The following is an 18611-nucleotide window of genomic DNA, read 5'->3' as shown; positions in this document are numbered from 1 at the left end:
CAGATCTAGGGGCCGAAAGCCTGAAACCAGTGAGCAGTTACACAGAAGCTGGTGTCCAGAGTTGTCCTGGAGACAGGCAGCCAGCGGGGTCGGGGCTCCTTGGCTGGACTGAGCTTCGGGAGGAGCCAGGCAGGGGTGGGTGGGGAGGTGGACAGGCCGGCGGTCCCGAGGAAGGACCCTTAGTGCTGGCCTGCACCCTGGTTGTGTCTCAGGCAGCAGTGAGATGTGTGTGAGAGGTGCACACGTGGCTGTACATGCATGTGCACATGTGAGCATGGGGAGCTGGGCTGGGCGTGGACAGGCTGTCTGACACCCTTGCTCCCGTCTGGCTCAGAGTCTCACTCCGAGGGCACGGCTGTGCACGAACTGGGCTCCACAGCGAGCTGGATTTTTGCAGAGCTATGGGGTGTCTGGCCTCGGCTCCCAGTGGGGACGGTCAGCCCAGTGTCACCAGGACCCACGCTCTCTCCTCTGGCCTGGATGTGCCATGGCATGTGTGTGTGTGCTTCTTAGGATGTGCAGCCCTGCCCGCCCCATGGCCCGAGCCCTGAAGGGAGAGCTGTGTGGGGCGGCGGGCAGCAGCTGGGCTAACTTTAGAGTCTAGGGGTCTGAGCAGGGCAGCATTAAAGCATACCCTAACCCTAACCCCAACCCAAACTGGTACGTATGGTACCAGGTAGCTCGCCAGGCGCCCAGACCGTGTGGTGGGCGAGGCAGTGAGGAGGGAGTCCCAGCAAGACCCCACCTAATTGGGCTGCTTCTCCCCCCGGCTCCTGATGTTCCAGGGGTACAGCCTGAGTTTCCTCTCAGTCCTGCTGGGGCGTGGGGGTAGACAAAGCGCCTCTCCTGGGGTGCTTCACCGCTGGAGGTAGTGGTGGGCAGTGGGGCAGCATTTGCATCCGAGCTTGTGTTGATTTGGTAGGACAGGTGTGGGGGGCTGGTGGGTTACCTCTGGGGTCCCTGATGCACGGAGGGGCGGTTTGATGACACATACCCCCTGGGTCTCCTCGCATGCCCCCCACCCCCCCGCCTTTGCAGGGTCTGCTCCCTCCGAGAAGGGCCCCCCTCTCCCACCAGCCCTCCCCGAGCCCTGGCCCCAGCAGACGTCTGTGGGCCCTGATCCTTGTGAGTTTGCGTTTCGCCCCTCCTTTAGACCCAGGGCTCCTGGGAGCTGAGGGTAGGGCCTGGCCCAGTAAGTTATTGTGGGTGAGCCCTGAGTGGCCTGGGGGCCAGAGGCCAGGTCGTTTCTCCACTGGGGGCGAGTAGTAGGTCCTCCCGCTGACCTACAGTGCCAGCCTGGCTGTGTCGTCAGCTTTGCACCATTCCTTGGTCCTCCTCTGAGGCCATCTGAGATTCAGGAAAAATGTCCAAGGCGTGGGGTTTGTCTCTATTTACTGCCCACTTGCTCTGGCCTGGGCCTCAGCTGTATCATCTGAGGTCGGAGGGTGTTGGGGCAAGGGGTGGCCTTTGTCCAGCTCTCCTCCAGGGTGGCTGCCAGGCGGCGGGGGAGGTGAATGGGTGTGAAGGGTCTGGAAGCCTGGGCCACACTTGGCCAGGAGGAGCAGCCATAGGAGCCCGTTCATGCCGCGTTTCCTCTGATCCCGCCTCCTGGCCCTGCCCTGGCTCCCTGAGCCTCAGGGGGGCTAGGGTAGGAAGCGGTCAAGACCCAGCCCGAAGACCCTGGGACTCGATGCCCAGGGCACCTCAGGGAAGGCCCCTGGGCACACGGTGTTTCTGGACCTGAGATCCCTGTAGTTTCTCCAAAGAGGCATTGGCCTTGGAGTGTGGGCTCCAGGGGACAGAGGTCACGAGGTCGGGAGGGACCCAGAGTCCTGGGCAGAGAGGGATGGAGAACCAGGCCACCTGATGCATCTGGGGAATCAGGGGAGGGTAGGATTGGGGCTGCAAAGCTTCCTAGACTAATTTGTCCAAATCCCGTACTTGTTGTCTGAGGCTCCAACCAGTCTTGGAGGACAGTTCCTGTGCCCACGACCAGCTTTGCAGGGAGGGGGGCTGCCTTGGGAGATGATGAGCTGGGGGGTCACTCCGGGGCTGGGCCTGTCTTCACTGCCTCTGGGACCCACCCCCCTCGGGGCAGACCCACCCTTATGCCTGGCGGGGACAGAGGTGAATCTGCCCGCGCTCAGCTTTCCCTGTCCTCTCTCAGGGTGTCAGGCACGAGCACTGCTCAGCATTGGGGAGCATGGGAGGAGGGGGCACAGGCAGAGCTCTCCTGCCCAGTCTCTCTGCTCTCGGCTCTGTAGAGTCCAGCCTTGTTCTGCGGGTCCTGGGCGAGGTGGCGGGCGGGGGTCAGCCAACTGCTCTCAATGTCCCCAGCAGCCTTGGGTGGGGGATCAGGGGCTGCTCTGCAGCAAGGGGGGCGGGACAGAGACTGGGGGCGCTGGGGGCAGGTGTACTCACTGATGGCCGTCCTAAGACTAAGCATTGTTGTCACCACCTCCCCAAATGGATTTGATGTGCAGACTCCTGGGGGGGATGGGCGGGTCCACCCCAGATTTTTTCAGAAGTGGCAGCTAAGGACCAGAGAGGTCGCTTGACCTGCCCAGGTCACACAGCTGTGAGAGCAGAGCCAAACCTGACAGCTGGGGCTCCTGCTCCTGTGCGTTACCCCCTCCTCCCCAGGCCCCCCTCCTCCCCTGGCCCCCCTTCTTCCCCAGCCCTCCTCCAGGAGGGCCTTCCCAGTGCAGACACAGCCCTGAATGGCAAGCTGGCTGGCCCAGCTGGGGCAGGACCAGGGGCCCTGCTGGCAGGAGAGGCCCTGTCGGGGGTCCAGCCTTGCAGCCCCACCCCCTGCAGCCTAGGATGCGCCTGCTGGGCTGGGGTGCACCCCACTCTGACAGTGTATGGGCTCTCTGTGGGGTGGCCTTGAGAGGCAGCCACCTAGGAGGGGTGCCAGGGGCAGGACGGCTCCAGTGACTTTGGGCCCATCCTTGGCTGCTTGGCCCCAGAAGCCAAGTGCAGCTGTGCCTCTGCCCTCCTAAGTCCTCCCTGCCTGTCTCGCCAGCCCAGGGAGGGGCATGGGCGTCTGAGCACAGTGGCCTATCCTGCTGCTGCGGTCTCCTGACCTGGACCTGGGTGGGAATTTTGGCTTCTCTGAGCCAAATTTTGGTTTTTCTCATCTGTAAAACAGGCACAGTTGTCAGGGTCTTGAGGTTGGACTAGAAGTTCGCTTGCAGCTGGCTGGCAGCTGCCACCCCTCCTCCTCTCTGGCCACCTGGCACTCCCTGTTGGCCTCTCCTGGTCACTGTTTGTGGCTGGGCTGCCCGGGCAATGGTGCTATCCTGCAGTCACTTGCGGCTCAGCTCAGGGCAGGTTCTGGGACAGTCAGTCCATTGTCAGCCGCACTTGGATGCCACATCAGCGCCTCTGGAGCCCGTAGCAGGCGGCTTGGAGGTGGGCGGGAAGCGTGAAAGGGTCAGCCCTGACTGAGGCTGCTGCCAAGGGAGCGGCCAGGTCTCACAGGTCGGCTGGTGGCGGAGGTGAAGGGTCCTGACCGCCAGAAGCTGTCTCCTTGTACCGACAGCAAAACACTTGCACCAGCTGCTTTCTGAGAAGCAGGCGTGGGGAGAGGGCAGGTGTGGTTGAAAGCACCGGGTTTCTAGGCTGGCAGGACCGTGACCTCCCTGAGGCAGCCCCATGGATGCAACAGGCAGGGGCAGGGCCCTGCTGGGAGCACCTCAGGGTCCCTCCGAAACAAACCCCAATGGCAGTGGGAGGGTGTTCCAGCATGGGCTCAGCCCTCCGGCAGCTGAGCCCCGACGGCAGCCTGGCCGCCAGGTTTCGGGCAGAGCGCACTGGCCGGGTCTTCCCGTCTAGGGGTTAGTTGGAGCCCTGACCCTGGTTCTCTGGCCCAGGTCTGAGCGTGGCCTACAGGGCATCTCAGCACTCGGTCCGAGGACATGGTGGGGACCTCACAGCCTTTTTATCCCCCTGCCTGCCAGGTGCCCTCACGTTTGAAATTGTGCAAATGGTGACCGGGGGGCTGGGACCCCGAGGGCCGTGGCATACAGACAGGCAGCCCGCCACCCGGCGGACGGAGCAGCGTGTCCAGAAGATGTTGTTCCTGATACAGATTTGACACCTTTCTGGATCAGCGCTGACCCCCCCTTCCCCAGGAGCTCAGAAAGTCAGGTGTGAAATCCAATGGCCTAATTTTAGACCTTGGGTGTGCATGTCAGAACAGCAGGAGAATTAGAGAGGGAACAAGGACAGCCCGGCCTCATCCCTTGTTAGCTGTGAAGCCAGCACGTTCCCCAGGGTGGGGGAGGTACCACCAGTGGCCTCAGTGGCGGGGGAGTGGACAGGAGCAGAGCTTCTCTCTCGGGGCCCCTCCCGGGCGGAGCTCAATGGAGACACAGAGACGGACTGGCCAGAAGGTGGGCCATGGCCTCCATTGCTGGAGGGCAAGTCACTGGGTGGACGAGGCAGGTTTGGCCAGCACCTTCTGGGAGGAACCTGCTTCGGGCAATATTTCCCCGAACTGGTCAGGGAAGGTCCTCCGGCCCTGCTCTCCTTGGGAGCCCAAGGGCTCAAGAGGACGGGGCACAGGGGAGGGGGTGGGCAGGCTGGGAGGCGGGCCCTGGGCTCATCCAGTGGTTCTGACCCCTTGCCTGCTGATATGTCTGCTGCCAGCATCTTCCTCCTGGCCTGCCTCTCACCTGCTGTATGGGGCTCCTTAGAATTGTATGTGAAGTGCAGCCATGTCCACTGGAAGCAGTAGTCATCGTTCCCCAGAGGGAGGGGGTCACCCTGGAAAAGCGCATGACCCCCGTCTCCTTGGCCTTGAAGATGTAGGATCTTTCGGCTCTGGCTCCCCCTGGGGTGGGGGAGGAGGGTCTCTTTTTTTTGGTCTCTCTGAATTTAGTCTGTTAAAAGTTTAAATGTTGGCCACACACATGCATGGCCCACGGCCCACCATCTGCAGATGGTGGTGGTAAGAATGGCCGTCTGTCCCCTGCCCCCAGCCCCGGGTGTGCTCTGTGTCAAGGCTCGGGTGCAATGAGACGCCTCCTGCTCCTGTGGCAGGCCCAGTAGGCCCCTCATCCTCTCCTTCAGAAAATCGGGGGACGCTGACCTCAGAGCAGTCGTGGGAACCAGCCTGTGTTGGGGTTTCCTAAGCGTTGGGCCCTGTTCCCGTGACCCTCCATGGAGACTTCCGCCTCCAGAGGCCTCTTCGCTCTCTCAGCCTCTCATGGGGACATGCTGTTCTCAGCTCACTGGGCTCCACCAGCAGATGAGCACCGGGTCTCAGACTCGGCCCATAAACAGCCCCAGAGCAAACGTGCTCGTCCTGCTTGTCTGCTTATGTCCAGGATCCACTTTGGACCTGGCAGCTCCAGGTCCCGGGGCGGCAAGGCTCTGATGGGAAAGATGGCCGGGAGGCCCAGGCCCTGTGTCCCGAGGCTGAATGGAGGCCAGCTGGCCAGGTGGTTCGCGCATGATCCTTGACCCCCAGGTGCCGCAGGAGTCCCAGAGCCCCTCGGGAGGCCACGCAGACTCTTCCTGGAGAGAGCGTGCTGTGGGCGGGACCGCACTGTTCCGTATTCTGTCTCGTGCGTCCTCGGGGACACAGAGCCGTGATCACTGCCCCCCGCCCAGGTCCCAGGTGTGTTCCTGCCCTGCTGGAGGGGGAAGATTAGCTAGCCCAGAACACGGTATTTTGACCCAGGCTGTACCCAGCGAGGAGAGACTGTCCCCAGTCACACGGCTCTGTGAAGGGGATTGGGTTTCCGTCAGGATGAAGCCTCTCTGTGCTTCTCTGCTAGGGGTGGCATGGGCGGGGAAAGCCGCTGCTGCGTCTCCACAGCCTCTGAAGGACTCAGGCCCAGGCGGTCCGTGGTCGTGACCAGGACGTGCCGCCTTGCAGCGCTCAGGCCCAGTGGGAAAGCACGAGTTCTGCCCAAGGAGGGGGTGGATTTTCTTAACTGCAATTGTAACAAGTGGGCAGAGGGTCTGGGGGGGTGACAGCCTCGTGGGGAGGGGGGTAGTAGCTGGACATGGGGACCCCCATTCTGTCTCTGCCACTTTAACAGAGTCTTACTTGGGTCCAAAGTAAAAGGCCAGGCTGTGGTCACTGCAGAGCTGGACCCGGCGCCGGATCAGGGAGACCTCTGGACACGTCATAGATTGGGCATGTGTGCGGCCAGTGCCACCTCTACATCCACTGCCTGATGGGCCTCCTGCCCATCTTCAAGGCCTGTGGGGCCTCTGGGCCTCTGGAGGCCACGGGCATGATGACTCCTCGTCCTTCTCAATGCCTCTTGAATCTTCCACCATGGGTTCCCCTCCCGTCAAAGTTCCGGGCCTCGTACTTGCTCCCCACTGGACACAGGCAGCTCCCAAGTCTGGTCTGTGGACGGCAGGGCCTGATCAGCTGCAGTCCTTGTGAGGTGGGGTGGTGCTGGTGGGGTGGTGCCGATGGACCTGGCCGTCATGGGTTCCCCCTCTCGGCCCCTGTGTTTGCCCTTCTGACCTGCTGGGTCTGGGGTAGGAATTTCCCTCTGTCTCTGGCTCCTCTGCTCTGCTGTCTCCTCTGGTTGTGTGATGTCCCTTGTTTCTGAGACTGCCTGGCCCTCCTAGCACCTCTGGCTCTTCCCGATAAAGACACCTTACCTGCCAAATACCATGTCCGAGGTGTAGAGCGGAACCCCGGCCCACTCTGTCTACCCTGAGCTGAGGCCGGCACACGGCCTGGCCAGCTGGATGGGGCTCGCTGGTCTGGGCAAGACAGTGCCCCGGAGCATGGCAAGCTACCTGCCCCTGCTGCAGGACCCTTTTCTCTGCACTGTGTCAATCTCCTTTTCAGCCCTCAGGCCTCCAGTGAGGGTCATCTGTCAGGGAGGCCTCCCCTTGCCCCCCATGCCAAATTATTCTTCCTCCCAGCACCTGTTCTCATCCAAGGTGATCACATCCTTGGCATGCCTGCCGACACTGGAGGCCCCGAGGGCAGAGACCACACTGCCCTGGTCGCCTCAGTGCCCAGCAGCTGCTGGGAGCCTGGCCTGGCCTGGGCTGCTCTGTAAACACTTCCCTCTGGTGCCCCTGGGTGCTGGATTAACTGTCCTGAGTCTCTGCCCCAAGGAGGTCGGCCCCATTGTCAGCAGCTGCAGCAGGAGGGGAGCTCAGCTCCGGCCCTTGAGGAACCGCGGGCTCCCCCAGCCTCAGGGGGTCGCCAGGCTCAGCCCTGAGATCACGTAGACTTGTGCGGAGGCCCAGCCGCCGGCCGCCTTGTTCCTGTCCTTTAAAAGGAGAAGAAAGAACACAGTGCCCAGTGGCCAGGGCCGGGCTAGGCATGTGGCAGAGGGCACGACCCCAGCTCGGTGCTGCAGCAGCTGTGAGAGCCCGGGTGCGCCTCTCAGTACCGGAGCCTGGCAGTTTTCAGGAGCTCTGGGACTTGGTGGAGGCCCCGGGTCATAAGCCGTGGGCTATAACCCTCCCCTGGGATGGCAGCCCCTCTTCCCCTGTTACAGCTGAACCCCAGGGGTGACCAAGGTAGTGTTGATTCCCACCCCACCGGGGGTGAACAGTGGGGTCCCCCTCCCTGGGCTCGCTTGGTTCCCAGCATCTTTGTTCTGGTCCCCAGCCAGAGGCTGGTGGCCAGCAGGACTGCGTGTGACACAGTCTGTCACGCCCACCGTCCCCAGCCTGGGCTCATCTGCTTCTGCTCAGAAAGTCCCGCTGCACCTGCCAGGGCCCCAGCTCATATGAATGAGTGCTCAGTGAGTTGGTGGGTTCTAGGCTGCTGGGCGGCACCAGCCCTGTGGGCTCCTGCCATGACTGGGCTGAGTGACACACTCTCGCCGACACCATCACTGCCCTCCGTCCCCCTCATGGCTCCGATTGGGCTCCTGCACACGCAGAGGCGGCCACGGATGTGGGCTCTTAGCGGGTTGGGGATTCAGCCTGTGTCCACACACAGGATGCCCAGGAGGCTCAGGGAGGCCGAAGTGGCTCCACGTGGCTCCCAGGCTGCTTGGGGAGGGGGTTGCCTCTGGAAAGACTCTGGGGTTCAGAAGATGCCCCAGGGGGAGCAAGGTACAGCATGTGGGCCCGGGGATGGAGGGGACAGGGTAGAGACCCCTGAGGATGGGAGGCAGAAGGAACATTGATTTTAATTGGCAAATTTACATCCTTGGAACAGAGAGCAGCCCGCGTCACCCAGGTCCCAGGACACCTTGCACAGTTGCTATCCCCACGTCTCCAAAGCTGAGGACGTCTCCTGCCTCAGCACGGCCTCATTATCAGGAGAGGGAACATCGTGAGCAAAGTTTGGAAGCAAAAGCAGGGCTTGTTCTGTGTTCTGGAACGAGTAGCTGAGTCACAGCTCACCCCGGAGATGGGGGACAGGAGAGGCCATCCAGACCCTGTGGTGGGGAGTCTGCACACGGTGAGGCCGGGACCCTGGTTGCAGGACGAGGTGGAGAGGCTGCCTGAGGAGAGCCTCCCTCGTGGCCGACAGCATGCAAAGGGCGGGGGCAGCCCCTCCAGGTGGCAGAAATGGGCAGGAAGCTGTGGTGTCTGGGCAGATCAGGGACACAGGGACACAGGGACGTCAGGGACACAGGGCCTGCGGCCTCTTGCATGGGCTGAGGTGCCTGGGGTTGACCTACGTGGCTGGGCTCTGTCTTGGTGGTTCTGGCCGGCCTGCCTGAAGTACCCAGGACCAGTCCAGCTCTGCAGGGTGGGGCTGTTCGGGGGCCCGGCGACCAGCCCCCTTCGGGAAGCTGGGGTGCCATGGCCCTCATGACTGGGAAATGCCCGGTGGGGCTGAGGGCTGCAGCCAGGATGGCTCAGGAAGGAGCTCAGGATTGTCACCTCCACCACCAGCGCGCCTGTCCTCACTCCCACCAGCATTTCGAGCTCCCATGATGGAAACACTGAAGGCTTCTGCAGAGCAGTGGGGTGCGTCCCCACCCCTCCCCCTTCCCTGGCTTCACATGGGCAAATTCCTGGTCTGATGGGAGATGCCCGATGGGCCGCCAGCCTGCCCCTCAGGAAGTGGGACTCAGAACCAGCAAATCAGAGGTGGGGGATGCCTGGGGAAGGGGTAGCCAGGAGGCCCAGGGGCTTAGTGGTTAGAAACAGGCTCTGGGTTCCAGGCGGGCTTTCCACTTCACAGCTGTGTGGCTTTGGGTGGGCCACTTACCCTCTCTGTGCCGCTGCTCCCTTGTGTGTAGACTGAAGCGCTTTTCTGGTGGGCGGTGGCAGGGACTGATGGTCCCCGGCGGGTGCTGCTCACAGCTGGTGCTGTGTTCTGTGAGAGGTGCCAACTTCTCCCGGGAAGGCATTCCTGGGACCCCTCAAAGGGCAAACTCCGTCTGCGAGCTTGTTGATACAAGTGCCTGACCGCTGGTAGGGTCCCCTGGAGAGTACTGTGCGTGGTCAAGCTCAGGCGTCAAGGAAAGCAGGAGCTTGGTTTTGCTGTGTGCCTCCACCTGTTCTCCGACCCCAGCCGGCCCCAGGGGTGTGCAATGCCATGACTACTTCTAGAACGGTAACCTTCAGGGGTCTTCCCATGGGTTGAGAGAGCTCACACACCAGCTAGGACCCGAGGAGTCGAGTGTCAGCAGGGCGGTGAGTGTGCCCCAAGGGGCCCAGGGCTGGCTACGGAGGAGCCGAGTCAGGGGCCAACGACTTCCGGACCCCAACCTGTCCTGGAACGGCACAACACTCCTCCACAACCCCAGGTGTCTGGTGGAAGTTCAGACTCTGACTCGGCGGCCACCCTGCTGTTCTGGGGACCACGCTGGGTTTGAGGAACCCACTTAGAGGCAGCAGGAGGCCAGCCTCAGAAGGGAGGCAGCCAGGAGGAGCAGTACCCTGTCCCCAAGCCCTCCTGGCATCAGGAACCCCAGACAGGGCTGCATCCCCGATGGATGGCACCACCAGGCCAGCCCAGAGGCCTCAACCTATGCCCCCGATGACCTCAGGGAAGTGAGGGCTCCAGGCCCGGCTCATCCCACTCACACCCGGGGCCAGAAGGGGTGCCGTCCTGGCTGAAAGGTTCAGGCCATGCTCCTGCCTTTCTTCCTTGAAAGACAGTCCCACCAAGTGCGAGGCCCTGCCTTGGCCAGCTCACTCGGGGAGGCCGGTGGTGGCCAAGAGACAGGCCCCTCCCAGCCCGACGCCTGGCCAGGTGCGTCCTGGAAGTGAGCCGGGATGAGGGCCCCAGCAGGGTGAGTGCCCTTGGTGGCCTGAGCTGGCCAGCTCCCTGCGAGCCGGGCCTCCTCAGGTTGTGTCACCTCGGTCCATGGAGACCTGCCTCTCTCCTGGATTAACTGTGAGAAGCACAATTAGGCAAAGCACTTTGCTCAGTGCAGCGCTGGCCCCGGGGGATAAGAGGATTAGCTGCACCCTCGGGCTCAGCACTGATGTTCTGATATTCCCCGGGGGGCTTCGCTGGCCCCATAGCACCTTCTCCTAGGTGGCGCTGGGCACAGGCCTATCCTCTCTGGGCAGGGGCTCACAAGCAGGCCTCTCTGTAGCCCTGGGCACAGCCCCGCTCTGTCATGCCTATCTCTGAACACTGAGGTTACCCCTAGAACATGGACACGTAGCTGTTGATCTCTGGGGCCTTCTCTCCCCTTCCCTGCACCCTCCCCGGATCCCTCCTGCACCCTGCCTGTGGCCCCACTGGCCACCTCTGCCCTGGACCCCTCACCCCTTTCCTTTCTGTGCTGCTCTCCAGTCTCGGGAGGGGATCTCCGTGCCCCACGCCTCGGCTTCTCGCTGTCGGCAGGAATTTTGCCCCGACCTGCTCTGAGCCTCCGGCTGTGGACTGTGGGAAGCGCCCCCCAAGGGTCTCCTGCCCACCCTCCTGGGGGCTGCACAGCAGGGGGTGGGTGGTGGGCACAGGCGCCCAGGCCACTGAAGCCTGGCTTCCCTCCAGCCCCGCAGCCACATGTGCTGTAGGGCCCCGGCCAGGGCTGTGGAGCCAGCTGAGGTCCATCCACGCACAGCACCCTGGATGGTCTGGTGGCTGAGGGAGGGCAGCTGCGGAAGGCGGGCTTCCGTGTGAACAGGCGCTGAAGAAGGCTGGACAGGGCAGAAACCAGAGCAGAGGCTGGTGGGCAGGGACGGGGGTAGATTGAGGGGAATTTTCCAGTCCAATGGAAGTGTCCTCTGCCTCAATGAATTTTACTTTACCTCTAAATCTGCCCTGAAAGAGTCTCTTCTTCTAAAATAAACTACTCTTATCTCAGAAAAAAAAGAAAGAAGCCTCCTGGCTGGAGGTGCTCGTGCTGGGCTGACACTGATGTTGGTGTTAGTGATGGTGTCGGTGGTGTGACCCACCCAGCCCGCTGATGCCGAGGGAGGCCCAGCCAGCCGCTTACCGAACCCACATACCCACACAGCCACCCAGCTGTCACCAACACGGCCAAATTTCCTTGCCAGGGCTGAAGTCCATGTAAATATTGATCAGAGAAGGAAGGCTGGGTTTTGCTGTGTTTGGTTAATAGTTGAAGAGGCACTAGCTCCTTGGCTGTTTTCCCAGGGCCTTCATACCAGTGGGCCTTGTTTCATTTAAAATTTTAAAGAGATCCTAAAATGCTGTGTCATTCAAACGCTGAAAGTGCAGGAGGAAAACGCTCGTTTAAGTGAATACCCGAGGACCTCTCTCAGTAGGAAGTCTCCCTGTCTGTTTAGTGTATTGATTATATAAAACTTAAAAACGGGCAAAGAGAATTTTAGAACCAGTCTGTCAATTTGCAGCAAAAAGCCTGTTAGGATTTTGGGTTGCTTAAGCAAAGACCACGTCGTTGGGATGCCCGGGCCTGCCAGGCGTGGGGCTCTTGGGCCATGCAGCCACCTCATGGCCTACTGAGGGTGTGACTAGCTTTCTTGTGGGGGTGCTGGGGGTCTTTCCTGCTGCCTCCGGGTGGGCATAGGTGGGGTGTCTCCAGCCCTGGCCCAGCTGTGGGTCCAGGGAGGGTGGGCTGCCAGTGGGGCCTCACAGCCGAGCCGTCCTCTGAGGAATTTGCCATTTGAGAGCCTCCAGACCACCCCATCCCAGACCCTGCAGTGGGAGGTGAAGGCAGCTCACTGCCCCCTGGGGTGGGGGAGCATGACGGCAGCCCCGGCCCCGCCCTCAGGTTCGTCCATCACATCTCCTCCTCTGCAAGTCATGTGCATCTAAGACATCGCTGCATGACTCAGGGCCTACGGCTTTTCTCGTGTGTTTTCCTCTAGACGTTTCATGGTTTCAGGTTTTGTACTCAGACTGTTAACCTGCTTGTGTTCATCTGTGTGTGTGGTCTGAGTTACAGGTTCTGTGTGTGACCCCCAGCCCCGTTCCCCTCTGTCCTCTGAACTGATCGCCCTCGCACTTGGCCACACATCAGTTAACCCGACACATGCAGTCCTACTTCAGGACTCCCTGTTCTGTTCCGACGGTCCTCGTGTCTGCCTTTGCACCAGCACCACAGTCCTGATCCCGGTCGCTTTATAACATGGCTCAAAATCTGCCGAGTTGGCCCCGCTCTGTTCTTCTTTTTCATTTGTTTTGGCTATTCTGAGTGCTTTGCATTTCTGTGAGAATTTTAGAACCAGTCTGTCAATTTGCAGCAAAAAGCCTGTTAGGATTTTGATTGGGGTCAAGTTGAATCTATAGACCAATCAAGGAGAACAGACTTCTTACTAATGCTAAGCTTCCAGACCCACGGACACTCTGTTTTTTTTTTTTTAAGATTTTTTTTTTTTTTGATGTGGACCATTTATAAAGTCTTTATTGAATTTGTTACAGAATCGCTTCTGTTTTATGTTTTGTTTTTTTAGTCTCGAGGCTTGTGTGATCTTAGCTCCCTGACTGGGAATCAAACCCACATCCCTTGTGTTGAAAGGAGAAATCTTAACCACTGGGCCACCAGGGAAGTCCCTCTTCGTTTATTGAAGTCTTTTCTCAAGTTCTTAGTGAAGCTTCAGTTTTCGGGGTACGCATCCTGCACTATCTATCGATTTCATCAGTTTGTGTAGGTGATTGCGGGTCATGCGTGTTTCAGTGGACATGAGGTCTTCTTCCTGGCCTATGGGAGCATCTGGGGTGATGTTAGCAGCTGGGTTTTCACAGATGCCTTGCGTTCGGACAAGGGTGTTCCCTATCACACCTCCCGTGCTGACTTTCTGTCAGGAAGGTATATTGGATTTTTGTCAAATGTTCTTTTGTGTCTCTTAAGGCGATCATAGTGTTTTCTTCTTATGTAGTTTGTTTATATGGTAAATTACATTGATTGGTTTTCAAATGTTAAACCAACTTTTCACTCCTGGTATAAACCTCACTCGGTTGTGCGGATGTATTGTCCTTTTAGTATATTGTTGATTCCATTGGCTGATTTGTTAATGTTTTGTCTAGAATTTTTGAGTTTTGTTCAGGAAGGGTCTTTTTCTCTATTTTTTTTTTTTTGTGTGTGATGTTTTGGTATCTGGTAATGCTGGCTTCATGGAGTGAGTTGGGGAGTGTTCCTTCCTTTTCAATTTTTGGGAACAGTTTGTACATAATTGGGATTATTTCTTCCTTAAATGTTTGGTAGGATTCACCAGTGAAGCCCTCTGGACCTGGAACTTTCTTTTGTGAAGACTTTTGACTCCATGTCAAAATACATGGATGGACATAGTGTATGCTGGTTGAACCCTCTGCTTCTTTTCCTGCACAAGCTTTGGTCAAATTCACTGGTGTAAAGTTTTTCATGTATCCTTTTTTGCCCTTTTAATGTCTGTAGACTCTAGTCTAGATGTTGAGAATCTGTGTCTTTTTTTTTTCTTGCTCAGTTTGAGTAGAGGTTTTAGAGGACCAGCTCTTGGTTTCATTGATTTTTCTCTAGTGTTTTTCTATTTTCTATCATTGATTTCCACTCCACACTTTCTCCTACTTACACGGGTTTCATTTTCTCCTTTCTCTAGTTTCTTGTGGGAGCTGAGACCAGTGACCGAGACCTTCCTTCTCTCTCCTGTGGGTGTTCAGTGCCATAAACCCTCCCAAGCCGCAGCATCCCACAGATGCTGGTATGTTGTGCTTTCATTTTCACTCAATTCAAAATCCTTCTTGTTTCCTTTTCCATTTTTCCTTTCCCCCAGGAGTTGGTTTTTTAGGAAATGTGTTACTTAGTTTCTAGATGTTTGGGGATTTTTTCAGAGAGCTTTTTCTGTTATTAATTTCCGATTAACTCCATTGTGGTCAGAAAACACACGTTGTGTGATGTGGAACGCTTACCGTGACTTGTTTTACTTCCCGGAATGTGCTCTATCTTGGTAAATCTCCCGTGTGCACTTGAAACTAATTTCTTTTCCTGTTGTTGTTGAGTGAGGTCTTTTATAAACGTCAGTATACCGACTTCCCTTTCACTTTTCACTTTCATGCATTGGAAAAGGAAGTGGCAACCCACTCCAGTGTTCTTGCCTGGAGAATCCCAGGGATGGCGGAGCCTGGTGGGCTGCCGTCTACGGAGTCACACAGAGTCGCACGCGACTAAAGTGACTTAGCAATACCGAGTTGGTTGACAGTATTCAAATCTTTATCCTTACCTGTTCTATCAGTACTGAGAGGGGTGTTGAAGTAACTATTTCTGTTTTGCAGATTTATCAGTTTTACTTCATGGGCTGTAAGCTCTGGCATCAAGTGCATGAATGTTTAGGATGTTACGTCTTCTTGGTTAATTGTGAAACAATCTTCTCTATCTTGGTAATAATGTTTGCTCTGAAATCTACTCTGTCTAAAATTTATACAACCACTCAGCCTCATTTCCACCAGTGTTAGTAGAGTGACTGTCGTGCCAGCCTGTTGTGGTTAGCTGGTTTGAATCTTTATAAGTGTATTTTGTGTAGCCAGCATGCAATTGGATCATTTTTTATCCAGTCTGACAATCTCTGCCTTTTAATTGAAATGCTTGGCCATAAGCATTTAAGTTATTATCGATGGGGTGAGGCTTAAATCAGCATCCTTCACTCCTTCATGTCCAGTGTTTGGAAAGCCCTTGTATATTTGTCTGTTTTGTGTGTGTGTGTGTGTTTCAGGCGAGTGGGTAAATGCCATCCTTCTTGGCTAGAAGTAGAAAGGACAGCAGTAATAAATGTCATACAATACTCAGTCTGTGTTCAGTTCTTCTTGATTGTGTCAAAACTATCTTGTTCCAGTTGGTGTGTATGCATCAGGATCCAAATGAGGTCTGCACGTTGCACTCGGTGGACGTGACTCCTGAGCCCCTCACTTTCTTCCATGTCATCTACTTGGGGAGGAGAGTGAGTCACTTGTCTAGTAGGGTGTCTGGGTTTGGGTGATTACATCTTTGTGATGATGCACCCCACTCTGTCCAAGGGTCCCATTCAGTGGCGGGGGTGGGGGGCGGCTCTGAGAAGCAGAGGGAGGAACACGCCTGCTCCCACCGCACCTGGTGGTTCCCGAGTGTGGGGGACAAGTGGCGGCCTGGGCCTGTGGTCCTCCTACTGGCCTGCAGGAGGGGTGAGGAGGTGACTCGGTGGCTGATTTTGAAAGCATTACCTCATCAACAGACAGAAAAAAAAATTATTGGCCTTTAAATATGCGTCTTGACATACCACACCAGAAACAAGGTTTTGTGCCTAAGACAGCATTTTTGAAGAATGGCTGAGCCCCTCAGACAGAAAGGGTGCTGGGCTAGGAGCTGAGGAGCCACTCAGATTCTCCTCTTACGGCTGGGTGGCCCTTCTGGTCACTCCTGAGGAGCCCTGTCTTCCCCACATATAAATGGATCTCACCCCACCCACCCCAGGCTGGTTTTGAGTGTTAAATGAGCTCAGGTGAAAACACTTAAAATTGTCTGGTGCTGAGTTGATGTTGGTGTGATTTTTACTGTTGGAATCTTGACATCCCTGGGTTCTTGGAACAGTGTGGACGTGCTATCCATCCCTGTGGCTTGAGCCTGGGGTCCATGTGTGAACACAGGCTGCTTCCTCTGGCCAAGGACACTTTACCCTACAGGACCTCTCACCACCCCTTGGTGGACCCCATCTTGGCCCAGCTACTCTGGAGGGGGATGGTCCCCCAGGCCCCCAGAAGGAACCATGCGCAGGTTCCTGTCCTGAAAACTGACCATCCAGATGCCCTCCCGACTGAGAGTGAGTCAGCCAGCTGGTTTTCATGCCAGAGCGACAGGCAAGGGGACTGGGGACAGTAGAGGCAGGAGGGGCCCTGGGGAGCCCACTCCCACTTTGCTCCACCATTAGCTGCTGAAGGGTGAGAGTCTGGGCCTGATGCATTTGGAAAAATAAAAGGTTTCTGTGGCTAAAAAGTGAAAGCTCTGGGAGTATAGAGCCAAGGGTCTGGGACAGTGGGCGTGTCCAGGGGGAGGGGGTGGCGCTGGGCTCCTCCCAGATTCCCTCCCCTCCATGGTCCCAGACCCCATGTCCATGGAGTGTGTGATTCCGAATGTGTTCCGGACCCTGGGTGAGGGAGCCGAGCTGCTCAGGGCCGAGGGGCTCAGCTGCCCCCAGGTCTCCTGGCCTCCTCCTGCTTCAGTGTTCAGCCATTTCCAGAAGGACTTTGTGTTCTGTTTGCACAGGTCGTCCCCCGCCGTGGAGGTGGCCCGAGACCCCTCCCCGTACCCCGCCCCTGCATGACCCCCCCACCATGTGACCGCCCCCCCCACTCCACCCCCCGACAAGGGCCCCTTGGGTCTCAACTGCTCTCTCTGCACGTAGGTTGCGAGATGGGAACACAAGACCCGAAAGCTGAGCAAGGCCTTTGGGTCCCCCCGCCTGGCCTGTTACACCCTGGGTGGGGCCATCCTGCTCTTGAACGTCCTGCGCTCCCACTGGTAAGGACCCCTCCCCTCCCCCGCTACCCCCAACCCCACCCCAGGCCCCTGGGGGAGCCCCCTCCTCCATCCCACCCCAACCAGGGAAGAGGTGGAAGGTGCCTGGAGCCAACGTGAGGGGTGGGGCGCGGGGACTAGGGGGCTGCTCTGAGCCCATCTCCCCCACTGGCTCTGCTGGCTCAGGGAAACCCCTTCTTGGGCTCCACCTGGAGAGGTGGCCCCACGCAGCGAGCAGTGACCTGGGTGTGGTGGAGAGGGCAGCTAGGCAAGCTTGGTGGAATCCCTCCACAATGGGGTTGGCTGCTGCACACCCCCTTCCTCCCCCAGTTACTCTGAAAACTCAGCTTATGGCGGTGTGTGGTGGGGGCAGGGGGGGGTGGGGATAGACCCAAACAGCCCCACCTGGTGGGCAGCCCAGTGCAGGAGTCTTTGCAGGCACCCTGGCCCTTCTGAAGGAGTGAGCGAGTAAATGAATGAATGAGTGAGCACACAGCATCCCCCATGGCCCCTTCTCCCTGGCTGTCACCAAGGGGGCATTTAAAGCTCCTGAAACATCACATCTCAGGAGACGGGACCTGCTGCCTGTTTTCCCTTCAACAATGTGCTGTTTCTAGTTCTTGTGTATTCTTGGCCTCCTGAGTCCACCATGTAGGGAAAAAAAACCCTGGACCCCAGGCCCAGCCCCACCACTGTTCCTATGGGGTGGAGCCGGGTGGTCCATCCTACCCTGCAGGTGGGCTGCACCAAGGTGGGCGGCCAGGTGGGCGTGGGGGGAGTGGAGGGGCAGAGGGCAAGGTGATGGAGAGCCTGTCTGTCTGGAGGGCTGACGACATCCTCCATGTGGCCCCAACTTGAACCCCACTGGCCTGCAGAGGCCAGCAGAGGCGGGTCTATAGACAAGCTGCTGTCCCTGCCATCCTACCGCAAGGCTGGTGCTGGCAGGACGTGTCGCGTCCTGGGCCCCTGAGAGGCCTGGCAGGGGAGAGACCCAGGCCCAGCCCCTCTCCCTGCATCCAGGCCTGTGTGTCCCTCTCCCCGTGTCACTGTGTCACTGTCAACCTTTTGGCTACGGCTTTCCTCCCGGGTGAATTAACCACCCAGGGAATTTGGGGGCCGAGAAAGGACCCCTCCACTGCAAGCAGGCCTGTTTTCCCTTCTCCCCTCTGTGGTCCTCCTCCTGTTTGCCCCCCGCTGACAGGTCTGGGTGGGGTTCAGGTGCAGGGCTTGTGGGAGTCCTGCCCACCCGCCCCCACCGCCGCTCCCCAGCATCCTTCCGCTGTCGCTTTATGTGGTTCCTGCAGGTGGGTTTTCTGTGCCTGTGTGTGGGTGTGGGTGTATGTGGTAAAAGACACATTAATAAAATTGACCCTTTCAGCCACCTTGAGGTATAATTTTGTGACATTTAGGACCTCTCCCTGGGAGTGGTGTCCGTCCGTCAGCTCACAAGGCTGTGTCCAGGCCACTTGCTCTACAGACAGGAGAGGTGGAGGGGTGGGAGGGGGCTGAGCTGTGGCCCGAGCTGCCAGCTCTCAGAACTGTGGGTTTATCAGAGCCCAGGGAGGGTGCAGGGGTGGGGCATGGGCGCGGCCACCTGGCACCACACGGGGTGTGCGGCTCTGAGCCAATCCCAGCAGCTCAGCCTGGAGCTGCAGGGTGACCCTGAGCCCAGCAGCAGGAGAGGTGGGTGGAGAGCAGGGGGCGTGGGCAGTGTGACCAGGGGCCAGGTGTGCCCTGACACATGTGCCACTGTTTGACAGGTCACCGTGCAGGCGTCTGCCCGTGGTGTCCTGTTTGCTGTTCAAACAG

The 18611-nt window shown here is 58.3% G+C and overlaps 1 protein-coding gene across 50 annotated transcripts in view; it reads left to right on the top strand.

The window, feature by feature from the left end:
- The window catches only part of PEMT (phosphatidylethanolamine N-methyltransferase), a 36125-nt gene that overhangs the window by 12047 nt on the left and 5467 nt on the right, over nt 1-18611 (top strand). For 26 of the 50 annotated variants that reach the window (XR_015147773.1, XR_015147770.1, XR_015147769.1 and 23 more), the window contains one exon: nt 16690-16805. The exons of 3 other annotated variants lie outside the window; for them this stretch is intronic. Coding sequence is in view for 39 of the 47 variants with exons in the window: in XM_086358376.1 (XP_086214502.1) it covers nt 16690-16805 (116 nt within the window). In the remaining 8 variants the exon portion in view is untranslated. Of the gene's footprint in view, nt 1-13917; nt 14020-14983; nt 15253-15970; nt 16108-16689; nt 16806-18611 lie in introns of those variants that run through there. 21 more of the 50 variants (XR_015147775.1, XR_015147776.1, XM_086358414.1 and 18 more) reach the window with 4 other exon arrangements.

The sequence above is a fragment of the Bos grunniens genome, chromosome 19 (genome assembly GCF_055505025.1).
Source record: "Bos grunniens cultivar Pamir isolate PY7600 chromosome 19, Bosgru_T2T1.0, whole genome shotgun sequence".
Classification (NCBI taxonomy): domain Eukaryota; kingdom Metazoa; phylum Chordata; class Mammalia; order Artiodactyla; family Bovidae; genus Bos; species Bos grunniens.
This window is presented reverse-complemented; position numbering and strand designations above follow the sequence as displayed.